This window comes from Lepidochelys kempii, chromosome 8 (assembly GCF_965140265.1).
Source record: "Lepidochelys kempii isolate rLepKem1 chromosome 8, rLepKem1.hap2, whole genome shotgun sequence".
NCBI lineage: Eukaryota > Metazoa > Chordata > Testudines > Cheloniidae > Lepidochelys > Lepidochelys kempii.
The window spans coordinates 53544389-53557573 of NC_133263.1; the positions used below are offsets into that span (position 1 = coordinate 53544389).

Sequence of the window (13185 nt, forward strand, 5' to 3'; positions counted from 1 at the left end):
GCTTGAGGGAAGGGTTGGAGTGGGGGCATGGCCTGGGAGAGAGCGGGGGTCGAGCACCCCCCCAGGAAATGACAAAGTGGGTGCCTGTGCACCCAGTTATGTTACATGAATGCTTCTCCCAGCCGCTCATGAACCAACAACAGAGAGGCTCCAACCAATTCCCCACACATCCCCAACCTAGGACTCCAGAGCTGTACCACCTAGCCCTGGTCAAAAGCCTGACCGGTGTAAGTTTACTACCCAGTCCGCCACTCACTCAGTGTGGAGAGGACATGCACCAGCTTTTGTACACTGAGCAAGGATTTCCCCAGCACTTCAAGCAAAGTACACTGGTTTAGGTAAAATATAAAACAGATTTATGTCATGAATACTCAATGAGCCTCATGAGGGGCACGCTAAGTTGACCAGAGAGAGCTGGGGGAGTCCTCTCTCCCTGCCATAGTCCTGAAGCACCCTCCTGCATCTCAAACCCATCGTTCCCGCCCCCACCCCAGAGCCCGCGCCAGCTGCCGGAGCCCTCACCCCCTGCATCCCAGCCCTGAGCCCCTCATCCCTAGCCCCATCCTAGAGACCACACCCCCAGCTGGAGCCCTCATACCCCTGCACCCCAACCCTGATATATTAACACTAGATTGTATTCAGAAGCTGAGCCAGTAACGTCCTAACCTTTTGGTGTAGGTTTTTATTTATGTATTTGTAATTCTAGTTTAAATCTGTACCAGTTTAGTAAATCTATGTAGATGTTGTAGTTGAAAATCATTCTAGACTCTGTTAAGCAGCGGTCCCTTTTTGTTTCATTTTTAGAAGGGTCTGAGTCATTGTAACCTTGCATTTAAAAATAAATAAAGCATGTGCAAAATGGATAGGAGCTTTGAAGCATCGTTTATCAGGACAGGACTGCTGCAGTTTGAGATGACAGAGACCTATTTCATGCCCACCTCCCTGCAATAGTGGGATATAGTCCCCAGAGAGAGTATGTGTAGATTGGTAGACTTAAACTGAGCCAAAGAATCAAAAAGAACCAATGCTTCTATGCTCCTTGATTGTATTAATGTATGTGTGGCCCTATCTACCTGCTATGGACATTTTCTTACACTTCATAGTTGCTAACAGCACAGGTTCAGCTTTCCGGGTGTTAACAACAACACTGGGCATCCTAGTATAGATTGGTCACTGGCTGCCATGGGTATTTGCATATCTAATTGAGGCTATGTTAAAAATACCAGCAGCCCACATATGCTAGAGTAGCCTAATGCTGGTTGAGAGGAAGTGGTATTAGCAAGGGGGAGGGCTCTCTGTGTGTGTTTGTGTGTGCGAGAAAGTAGGAAGGGCCTGGTTTGATGGTGTGTTTTCCAGCCAAAAGGCGATGTCATTAGGGTGACCAGATGTCCTGATTTTATAGGGACAGTCCCGATTTTTGGGCCTTTTTCTTATATGGGCTCCTATTACCCCCCACCCCGCATCCTGATTTTTCACACTTGCTGTCTGGTTACCCTAGATGTCATGAATTCTCAATGAGCCTCATGAGGGGCACGCTACGGTCTCCTTCACTGGATGATGAACGCAAATTTAAACAACAACAAAAATCAGTGATGTGCCTAGCCCTCTTTAGTTGTTATTTACACCGCAAGCTGTGTCCTGTCCGAGTTTCTTTTATCTTGTATTGTTTTTCCTTCCAGGCAGGGCTGTGACTCCCTGCTGATTTAATCTTTTAGGTTTTCTTTCTCCATCATCTCCTGCTGCAACGATTTCGACCGACTCGCTTGCAAAAAGGCCACCTTTGTCTGAGAGCCCTTCCTCCTCCCCCTGTCGAGGAGCTATTTTGGGAAACAGCAGCTGAGCTGGAGGATTCTTAATTGTTTGTCAACCCCTTCCAGACCCCTTAGATCACATGCAGAGATTAGAGTGCATAGTCACACCCTTTCCTCCGCCTCCTTTTCCTATCCCTCTGTGACCTGTGAGGAAGTGGGGAATACCCCCTTTCCAGGCGGGGAGAGAGACACAGAACATCACACACTGGCACACAGTCACAAACAACAGACATACTTTGTAATCAACCACAGCTATGAGGATAACACTGAGACGTTCAGCACAGAGGTGCACCCTATCTAACCAGTCCAAGTTCAAAGAAAGACCCTGACACATCCAGAGACACAGCACACGCTAAACCAATCGTGGCACAGGCTATGAAGCACAGAAACACTCTAAAACCTATCACTGCCCAGAAAGAAACACCCACACACATTCCCACTAATCAAAGCAGAGAGAGACTTCTCACACACATACAACCACAATCCCAGAGACAGGCAGACAGACAACAAAGCCACCCAGGGCTCTGACCTCAAAAGCCACCATGTGACTCTGTCTGAAACTTACTGCATTACATCAGCCTGGGAATGAAAGAAAAGCCCTGATACCAAAATATTGGCCTTCTTAAAAGGGCAATCACATCCATAGTTTTAAGGAGGACTGGACTGTTTCCTTGAGTGCTATTCCCCTCTGCCTTCTTGCCTGGCTTGCAGATGTCATAGAGTTGTGGGAAGGGCATGTTTAAAGTAAAACCCTTTTATTTTGTGAAGTCTTAAAGTGCAGGACCCATTTAGGATCATGACATATGCTGTAGTAGAATTGGGAGAGCCTTTGTGCAGGCTCAAAACAGGGTTTGTCCAAGCACTGGGCAGCTGTGATTTAGTTCTATGGAGATAGGTGACACTGGAAATAAAAAGCAAAAAGAAAAGGATTAAATTTAAGGCTATATGATAGTTGAGACTTATGTAGCACTTTCCATGCAAGGATCTCACAGCGCTTTATGAGCAGTGATTAATTTTGCCTTTCCCCTCTATGTGACTGGTGATGTTATGACTATTTTAGAAATGGAGAAGCAGGCAAAGAAGTTAAGACCAACATTTTCAAAAGTGGCTGCTGACTTAGGATACCTTAATTTTTGAGTGTCCAACTTGACACACAAAATCAGTGCCCACTTTTGAAAATATAGCTTAGTGACTAGCCCAAGGTCACACAACAAATCTGTGGTAAAACTGAGAATACCTGTCCAGGAACCTAATCATCTGTCTCTGCATCTCCTGCTCTGAAGCAATAGATGGTGCTTTCCCTCCAAATACCTGTCAGCTTTTCCCATGAGGGCAGGATCACTGCTTACTAGCTTCCTCCACTTTTTTGTTGCCCTGCACATGGCCTGTTGGGCCATCAGAGGCAAGTTGCTCCTTGTGCTCCTTCCCTTTTTCTCCTCTCCTCTCGTCTCTTCTCTCCAGTGAGGAAGCTGATAACATCTGATGTCAAATGAAATGAGTCAGTAAAGTCAGTGGTATAAATAAATCTCTGGTGTATCTTCTCTGAAGCCAGTCAAATTAAACCCGGGATGAAAATGGCCCTATACACTAATTGAAATCACGTGCTTACCTTATATGTGCCCAGGCAAATCAGCAGCTGCCTTCCAAAAGTGTCAATGACTAACAAAGATGCAAGGCAGAGGAGAATTGGGCCCGGAAACTGAATCTATAGCAGAAACATGAGTAGAGAGAGTCCCAAGCTGCAAAGTTCAGGTGCACTGATAATCAAGAGGGAGCTTATGCCAAGCCCCTTATTAATAGAGTTGACCTTTGGTCCTTGTAAAGGATCACAGTTTACTATTGGTTTTGTAAAAGGAAGGCTTGAGCTCTTTTTCTTGGGAAGTAAAATGTGTACCCACACAAACTGTTTGCTAAGGCTGAAAGGAACGGGTAGCTGGGCTCAGCTTCTGCAGCAAGACGCTGGAGGTGGAACCTAAAGATTTCTCCCCATGTTCACACACCACATACAGGTTTCAGAGCAGCAGCCATGTTAGTCTGTATCCGGAGAGTACTCCTTTTCATTTTACACCACATACAGTTTTTATAGGAGATGAGTCAGTTCAGTTTGGCAGGTATCCCACACAATCATCTCACTAACCTTCTCCAAAATCTTGCTTTGTACTTAGTCATGTGATAGTTGTAGACAGAAATTGGTTATACTTGGTGACCAAAAATTGGTTGAGGGAGTTGCATGAAGGGGAGGGCTCTTTCCCCAGGGAATATCACTTTCATTGCTCACTGAGGCAGGAAATATCTGTGGGAGCCGCTTCTTAAAATGTTGGCAGCTTATCACTGTTGGATGTGGCTCCAGCTTCAAGGGCTGGGGAAGTTTATATTGAAGTCTTGGCCCTTCTCTAATCTTGACTCATGTTGGGGTATGTCTCACTACAATTAGACACCCACGGCTGGCCCACATCAGCTGACTTGGGCTAAGAGGCTGTTTAATTGTGGTGTAGACTTCAGGCTTGCGCTGGAGCCCGGGCTGTGGACCCTGCAGCCCAGCCCCAAATGTCCGCAATTAAAAAGCCTCTTAGCCCAAGCCCTGCAAGCCCAGTCAGCTGGCCTGGGCCAGCCGTGGCAGATGTCTAATTGCGGTGTAGACATACCCTTAAGGTCTTTTGGGGAATCACTTGGTGACAAATAAAATGAGTCAGTAAATAATAAGGGCTGGATCCAGTGGCCTTTACCCAGGTGAAGGTGCCACTAAAAGTCTTCTCCAGCCATCTTAGGGATTCTGGGGTAAAAGAACCACATTCCTACCAACACTAACTGCATCATGCTGGAATCATCTCTTTGAATGACATCACAGCCTCAGATCCTGCAAGTTCCAGAATCTGAATGTGACTCGTGGTGTCACCAAAAAAATGTAAATTAGTTTGTGACTGCATAGCATGATGTCACATCGTGGACTTATTTCAATGTGTCACAGACAGACAAATAAGGCTGTTATAAACAGCAGCAACGCAAACCCCAAACATCCAGGCCTAGAATCAGCTTTGCTAATTAAACCCTGACTCAAGTACTTACACCATAGAACTGTAGCCTTTCCAAGGCAGGGGATCAGATTCTGTGGGTCTGGGAATTTGAGCCAATTCTTTTCCTTTAGACTATCATTTTTCTCTACTATTATCCTGATTTCTTCTCCCTCCCAGTTTGCCAGAGACCACGTGTGGGGCATAGAACTCATGTGACAGTGAGCTTCTCCATAACTCAAGAAGGGCTGGAGGCACAAAAGAGATAGAAATAATTTTCAAGTCACAAAAGAGTTTGTGTACCATTGTAGATGTCACAAATTGCCCATTTTGAGGCTATGATGTTATACTAATGGGGAGGGGGAAAATTGGATGCCAAACCATGAACTGTGCTTTGTTTAGGAGACGGTTCCATTGTTTTCAGGAGGAAAATCTCATAGAGCAGTATTTTGGACTTTAAATATAGAGTTGATGAGCTAGAGGAGAACATGAAGTTGAGGGTCTTTTGTTAACTCCTCCAGTGTAAGATGCTTTCTGATGATTTATGGCTTATTCCTCCCTTGGTTTTTATTACTGTCAGAATCAACTGCACCTTCAGAAAGCCAGAATTTGGTGGCAGTTCCTATTGCCAGTGAACATCAGCTCTCAGGACAGGAGTCACTGGCACGCAAAAGCTGACATTTTGTGGGTTGGAAGGGTGGGAACACAACCAAAGGAATGGAAATGAATTCAGTAAATAAATGGGAGTTCACATATGTTATCATAGAGAAATTCCATCACTGCCACATCTGCCTATGTAGGAAGGACAAGTCCCTCATTTTCAGCTGAATAATTACGCTAATTCTCCACTCTGTTCCTCTGAAAAGCTTTCCTTGTCCACTGCATTTCAGTCCACAGATGTTGCTATTCCTACCCCCAGCTGGCTCCATTTATAGCCTTCATATGTTGGTGAGGGTGGCACTCGAGGGTGGGAAAAAATGCTTAGGAATCCAGGGACAAGTCTGAAAAGACTCAGAAAACTGCAGTTCCCCTTCTGTCTGTCTCTCACTAGCATGAGAAATCAGAGTCATTTGTAAAACCCCAAGAGTGGGACAAGTAATGCTGATTAAGTGTGATTTGTCACAAATAGCAGGTGAGAGAGTTAGGACAGAATGTGAAAAGAGCAGAGTTCTGTAAAAAAGAAAAGGAGTACTTGTGGCACCTTAGAGTCTCTAAGATGCCACAAGTACTCCTTTTCTTTTTGCGGATACAGACTAACACGGCTGCTCCTCTGAAACCTGTCATAATGCAAGATGACAGTCAGCTGACATGTGACACATCCAGTGTTGAGTCGATGGACACTGAAGAATATCCCACATCTTTGATCTCATCTACAATGGCTGATAGCGTCTTCTTTGCCAGCAGTGCAATGAATTCATCACAAATAGTCTTTGGTAGATATGATGTATGGCCTTTTCCATTGATGTGCTGAGCTAAGAAAGGGTTGAACTTAGCGATTAGCTCTAGTACGCCAAGGTAATTGTCATTGTGTTTCGATCCAACAGTCTCATCTGTGTCACGTAATGGCAGACCACGCTCAGCAAGAAAAGCTATGGTTTCAACTATGCGTCTGAGAATGTTCTTCCAATAAGCACAAGCTTCCAAAAACTGGTTTCCATTTGGGTATCAATTGTGCCGCTAACTTTCTTTTGAGCATTGTAGCTGCTAACTGACAATGTATGCTGCTCACTCATTGCATGATTGGTAATGTATGCAGTATTCTTCCAATCACTGAAGCCTTCGGAAAACATTCCCCACTTTTTGGTATCAGAAAACAGAAGCAGTAAAAACTGTACATTTTCTGCTTAGAAGTCGAATAGATGAGCCATTCTCGCTTGCCAATCTGTTTGTTAGGCTTCACATATTCAAACATTGATTTGGTCAGATAACAATTCTAATTGGTGTACTCTCGCTTTGTCAATGAAAAGTTGGCATTTAGAGTCTGGAGTTTCTGTGGGCCCTTCTCAGTCTAATATGCAATGAGATCTTGAGAAGTCATGTCCCACTTGCCTGGATCATTGGAGAAGGATATTTTTGTATTACTGTCACTGGGAATGTCTTCAGAGGAGTGGGGTGAGACTGCAGCTAGAGAAGTCACAGGAGGCTGCTCCTTTTCATCAGGCGCAGGCTCAGTGGATTCACTTGGGCTGGTATTCGCCACAACTTCCTCACCACCAGACTTAGTAGGAGGAAAAAACACTAGGAGAGAAGGAGTAGGAGTACCTTTCAGCACTACATCTTGTTTTTCCCATCTTTCTTTGGCCTCCTTCAATTTCTGCCATCCTCCTTTCTTCGACATGGTGTCTATTGTCCAGTGTAGGCCTACTGTGTGCAAAGTTCAATATTGCTTGGGCCCACAAACACTTACTTAGCCCACAAAGACAAAATCACAACCACCATAAACTGAATTCATTGTTGATGGATTAATTTGTACCAAGTAATGTCTAATGAGACAAAAAATTTCCAGTGGCCCCGCTACTGTCACTCAGCTGTTCCTTCAATATGGAATGGAGGGCCTACAGTAGGACCTAAAAATCGGAGGGCCTAAGGCTATAGTCTTATTAGCCTCTGAGTTAATCCGTCTCTGTCTGCGGCATGGGCTAGCAATGTGAGTATGTACTCAGAGTGCCGAGCTGTCTGTTACAGCCTGTGCTGCTGCATCTTCACGGCTATTTTTAGCTCCACTAGCTAGATTAAAGCCAGCATAGGGTATGTCTCATCACTGGTGGGTCCTCGATTTGAGGACAATCTCTGCCATGGATTTACAGATGGATGCCTGAGATGACTCAGGAGTCTGATTCTGGAACCACAGATCCACCTGCAATAGGTACAGACATTTCCTGGTGGGTCAGCTGCCTGGTAGGAGAAACTTTTTTCTTTCTCCTCTCTCTCTTTTCAGCTTTGAGAACAAGGCACCTTTTCTTGAAGCAGTCCACTGCCTGATGGAGGCTGTGATGCCAGTGAGTTCGGTTTGTGGCTTGCTCCTCCAGTTTGTGATGTCCACATCAGTTTTCTTGAGATACGACAAAGCTAGGCTTAAAGTGTATTTCCTCTGACCACCACAAGATCTCTGACCATACGTGAGCTGAGAGTAGAGGGTTTGTTTTGGGAGGCGAGAATCTGGCAGTTTTGATGATGAAAGGGTCCGTCTACAAGCCATTACAGAGAATGGTGGCAGTCATCTGATTGTGAAGAAGCCTTAGGACCTTAATAAATTTTGGAGGGCAACCGTCTGGACAGCACCCTCCAGAGGGCTTCACAATTGATGGAGTTGATGGCCATTGTCAAATCAATGAAGGCCAAGTGCAGGTCCTGATTTTGCTCCTGAGACTTCCTGGATTTGGTGGGCAACGAAGATTATGTTGGTTGTCCTGCAGGATGGTGTGAAACCGCACTACAATTCCAGCAATATTTCCTCAGCAAGGGGAAGCGATCAGTTTAAGAGGATACACAGGGCCGTCCCTACGCATATGCAGCATATGTGGCTGCGTAGGGCACCCGAAAATTTGGGGCACCCACGGGTCTTAGTGTCCACCCTCCTGCCTCTTCCTGTCCCTGTTCTGACCATTCCTGCAGGCTCCCACAGCTAGCTGCTGCAGCTTGGTGAGTCTTCCTCCAGAGGGGATCTAGTAAGGGCTTGTCTACACTGGCAATTTACAGCGCTGCAACTTTCTCACTCAGGAGTGTGGAAAAACACCCCCCTGAGCACAGCAAGTTTCAGCGCCAGTGTAGACAGTGCACCAGCACTGGGAGCCGCGCTTCCAGTGCTGGTAGCTATGCCCTTTGTGGACGTGGTTTTTTTAGGACACTGGGAGATCTCTCTCCCATCACCACGCCATGACCACACAAGGCATGTTAAAGAACCTCTCTTGAAGACACTGCTGAATTTTCTCCCAAGTCACTATATCTTGAAGAGACTTGATGATTAAATTTCTTTCGTACTGATTTTGCATGATTACAATGCCTTGACATGATCTGGAAATTCATGATGGATCTAACAAGGTGGTGGTCTGTTCAACAGTTATCGGTTCCATGTGTGGCCCTTGTGAAGTGGACATCCTTTCAATCTCGAGCTCTGACGATAATGTAGTCAAGAAGGTACCAGTGCCTGGAGCAAGAGTGTCTCCAGGTTGATCTTTTACTTCTCACTTTGTCTAAAGAGGGAGTTCGAGATGACCAGGCCATGTTCTACTCATTTGCTCAGGAGGAGGATGCCGTTGGAATTGGTCTTTCCTACTCCTTCTTTTCCGCTAGTGCCATTCCAGAAATCTGACTCACGCCGAACTCTAGTGTTGAAATTTCTGGGTATGTCTAAGCAAGCTGCAATCACACCTCCAATTGCAGTGTGGACAGACCGATAGATAACCTCCGTTGGAATATGGCAGTTTTCAGCAGCACCAAATTTACACAAATGAGCACAAGGAAATCTGGGACTTCTGCCAGGTGGGGTAAGGGCTGGGGCTTGCCCATGCCATCACGGGGGGTGGGGCTGCTTTGGTGAGCATCCAGTTGTGCCTGGAAGGGTGAGAGAGAGCCTCCTTTTCCTTTTTCTCAGCCAAACAGCCTCTCTCTTTCCCCCCTTCCCTTTCACCTTGTGTTTTTGACTCTGGAAGGGGGGAAGGGACAGGACTCACTGGAAGATCTGCGAGGCAGAGGTGCAGTATGTTCCATGCCTGAGATGAGTCCTGGGGGCTTGCACGTGCTCAGCCCAAACTGCTCTCCTGATTGCACTGGCCAGCCTGCAGTTTCCCAGTGGCAAACTGCTGGCCCAAGCTCTCCTCGCACCCCCCCAGCAGACAGTGCGGTTGTTGCTGCATGAACATCGAGGGGGTGAACGAGAGGAGACTCGGGACCAGCCGCCTGACAAGGTGTCTGGGACAGGATCCGAGGCTGCGGCACTGCAGGGATGGTGGCAGCCGCTCTGCACAGCCAGCGCGCCCCCTCGCCCGACCCGCGCAGGGTCGGCTGTTGCCGGTCATGGGCTCCCCACCTGCTCTATCATTGCCCCTTTAAGAGCCCTCTCCGCGGGGCTAGCGTTCGAACCCTTTCCCTCCCTCTCCATTGGCCAGAGCGGGCGCGTGGAGGACCGTGGAGGGGGACCAGTCGGCTGTTAGCGCAACCGGCGGGGTGCTCTGATTGGCCGACGGCGGAGGCGCTATATAAAGCGGTCCTGGCGCTTGGGCTAGCTTCAGACGGCGGCGCGAGCGGGCAGCGCGCGAGCGGGCGGGGGGCCGGCGCCGCCATGGAGTTCCGGCTGGAGGCGCATCGCATCGTCAGCATCTCGCTGGGCAAGATCTACAGCGCGCGGGGCCAGCGCGGCGGCCTCAAGCTGCACAAGAACCTGCTGGTGTCGCTGGTGCTGCGCAGCGCCCGCCGGGTCTACCTGGGCGAGCCCGGCGGCGAGTGCCCCCTGCCGCCCCGCCCGGGGCCGCCGCCGCCGCCCCCGGACTGCGAGAGGCTGCGGCGGGGCTGCCGCCCGCTGGACTCGGAGGCGGCGGCGGCGGCGCGGGGCCGGGCGGAGTGCCCGGCCGAGTCCCCTCGCAAGCGGAGCGCAGCTGAGCGGGGCCAGGCGGCGGGCTCCCCGGGGAAGAAGCCGCGGCGTGAGGCGGAGCCGCCCCCGCCGCAGGAGGACATGGAGACCGGCAACGTGGCCAGCCTCATCAGCATCTTCGGCTCCGGCTTCTCGGGGCTGCTGGGCAAGGAGCGCGGCGCGGCGGAGGCGAGCGAGCCGGGGCAGGTCTGCTGCGAGCAGCCGGTGCTGCGGAGCCTCAACCCCTGGAGCACGGCCATCGTGGCCTTCTGAGCCCCGCCGCGGACTGGCCGCTCTGCGCGGCCGCCCCTGCCCCGCGGCACCGACGGGCGGGGGGCCGGCACTGGCTTCCCTCAAAGCAGGCAGGAAGCTCTGAGACACGCTGGGGACTTTTGGGCCTTGCCCCGCCGCCCTGGGAACTGACCGGGGCAGCAGCAGCACTTCACTTCTCCCTTCCCCGCACACGGACATGCCGCGATCTCCTCCCCCGCGCTCTTTCCCACCTAGGGCTTTGCCTGTGCGACTCTTTGCCCTCCCATGTGGCGCCTTTCCTGCCGGAAATCCCCTTTCATGTCTCCCCAGCCCGAACATCCTGCCCGCAGGGTGAAATCTTCCACAGGCTATTTCCATCCTGAACATTTGGAGGACTCCCCCAGATAATACTTTAAGCTGGGAGAGAGTAAAGTTGATTGGAAGCTTATATTTTGACAAGCTGGAAGTCGGAACTTTTACATGGTGCTTTAAAATGATTAACGCAGTGAACAAAAAGTTTACAGACTGACAGTCATTGTTCCTTTTGGAGGAGGCTTGGTCACTCCTGGCCTTTGTTTTATAAAGGCTTGGGGATGTGCTGGGGCTCTTGTACAGTATTCTCTCCTCCACTGATGTGTTTTGTTTTTGTATAACTGTAACTCTACGTGTGTAACACGTATTAAATATTTTGCAGCTGTTTAAGTGTAGTCCTATTTCTGTAGCCGCTTGGCCGGAGAGGGAGGTTGAGGGCTGGGTAGATAGCAATGGAATGGGTGTGGTTATGTGGCTGTGGCCTGTATCCACCCTGCACAGCTAGAGGGGTGGTTTTGGTTCCAACTCCTCTGTGAACTGTGTATAAAGGAACCTTCTGTTACGGGAAGATGATGAAAACCCCTCCCAAGAGTTGACTGAGTCATTTGAATTACCTCTTGCTGCATTCTGTTCCCTGTTCAGCGCTGTACTTAGGCAAACTGCCCCCTGACTTTAGTGAGGTTTGAGGAGGAAGTGCTGAATGGATCTCGAGTTCTTCTTATATAGAATATATGCTTATTGGTCCAGAGACTTTTAGTAATGTACTCGTGAATGGGATGGGGCTGGAGCAGTTTGAGCTCTTATTCAGAAAATAGTCAATGTGCAAAATTGTTACTTAGCACCTCCTACCTCACTGCATTGAGAACAGTTGCTCTATGCCAAAACAGCGCTTAGATGACTACTCCTCCCAAACTTGAATTTTCTCACATAACGTTCTATATAGCTGTCAAATTTTGCTGTCAGTTCTTAGTGTTCGGTAGGGATATCTGACTTAACCTACTCAAGTAATCGTTTCCTCCTCTTTCTCTCTCCTCCGCCCCCGCCCCTGGTTCCTATTCCTCAGAACATGCTCACCCACTTCTGTGGTAGACACCAATTGTGAGTGCTTACAGTACTTCTGTAGAACAGCCCTTCTCTATAGTTCTGAGTACTGCTTCAGTACTACTTAAAATGGAAATAACAAAAGCCCTTAAAATGTATAGCTAAAGTATGTTCAGGTTACAATTAAAGGTGACTTGCAGAGGGAGAAAATGGGTGTGTAACCTTATTTCATAATGCATAGAGAATTTTTCAAAAGAAAGTCCTGTTTTGCTGGAAGACTTGTTGGTCTTAGTAATGGGAGTCTTTTCAGCCTGTAATTGATAAATGAAGATTTAATACTTAAAAATAACATGCAAATGTGGGTGGAAATGAGTTTGCCTTCCTGTTTTGCTGCTGGTTTATATCAAAACAGCCTGAAACATCTTTTTATCTCCCCTCTTTTAAAAATACAAAGTAAGTTCTTGTCTGTCTGGGAAGACTGGACAACTAGTGAATTGATATCACGAGTGAAAGTTGAGCAATTAAGAGAAGGGATTTTTGTGGCCGTCTAGATAATTACTTTTTGTGTGGATGTAGTTAAATAGACATTCCTTAATGTTTTGGATAAGTGATGCATCTGATAAAGACTCACTGTTTTGAGACTTAAAAAAAAAAAAAGCCCTGAAGCCCCCAAGTCCTCTAGCAAAACCATGTAAGGACCAGACTTGGCACTTCTAGGGTATTAGACAACCAGGAGAGGGAAAAATCTTGCCTTTGGGGAGAAAAAACCATTGGGGCCCATCTTGCTCTGGTTTCAAAACACAACACCGACTTTGCATGTTACCTTTAACAATGACAGATTTTTCTCCAACTGTTTTCTGGGTCAAGTACTTTTTAACTTTAATCTCAATATAGTTTCACTGTTGTGATACTTTGTTATGTATGGCTTGAACTACACAGGCTGATAGATACAAACTCAATTCTTAATATAACTAACTTTTTTTGGGGAGGGGGAAACCTTTCACAACGTCTTGCGTCCAGAAAAAAGGTCCAAGGCCCTCCCTTCCTCCCCCACACCTTTCCATTTTCAGTTCACCTTCAATCAAAGTCTTCAGTCCTCTATTGAAAAGGGCTACCAACTAGCAGAGGTGAAAAAAGAACTGAGCTTGGTGGGGAGAAGAGAGCTGGATTCAGGGAGACTTTAATCCTT

At 47.8% G+C, this 13185-nt stretch overlaps 1 protein-coding gene across 1 annotated transcript; it reads left to right on the forward strand.

The window, feature by feature from the left end:
• Positions 1-10032: 10032 nt before the first annotated feature.
• On the forward strand, positions 10033-11345 carry IER5 (immediate early response 5). Its single transcript, XM_073358210.1, has one exon. The coding sequence runs from the start codon at positions 10104-10106 to the stop codon at positions 10662-10664; it is 561 nt and encodes a 186-aa protein (XP_073214311.1). The 5' UTR covers positions 10033-10103; the 3' UTR covers positions 10665-11345.
• Positions 11346-13185: the final 1840 nt, after the last annotated feature.

Excerpts from the sequence above, each read along its gene's own strand:
- IER5 (XM_073358210.1), top strand. The coding sequence starts at position 10,104 with ATGGAGTTCCGGCTGGAGGCGCATCGCATCGTCAGCATCTCGCTGGGC.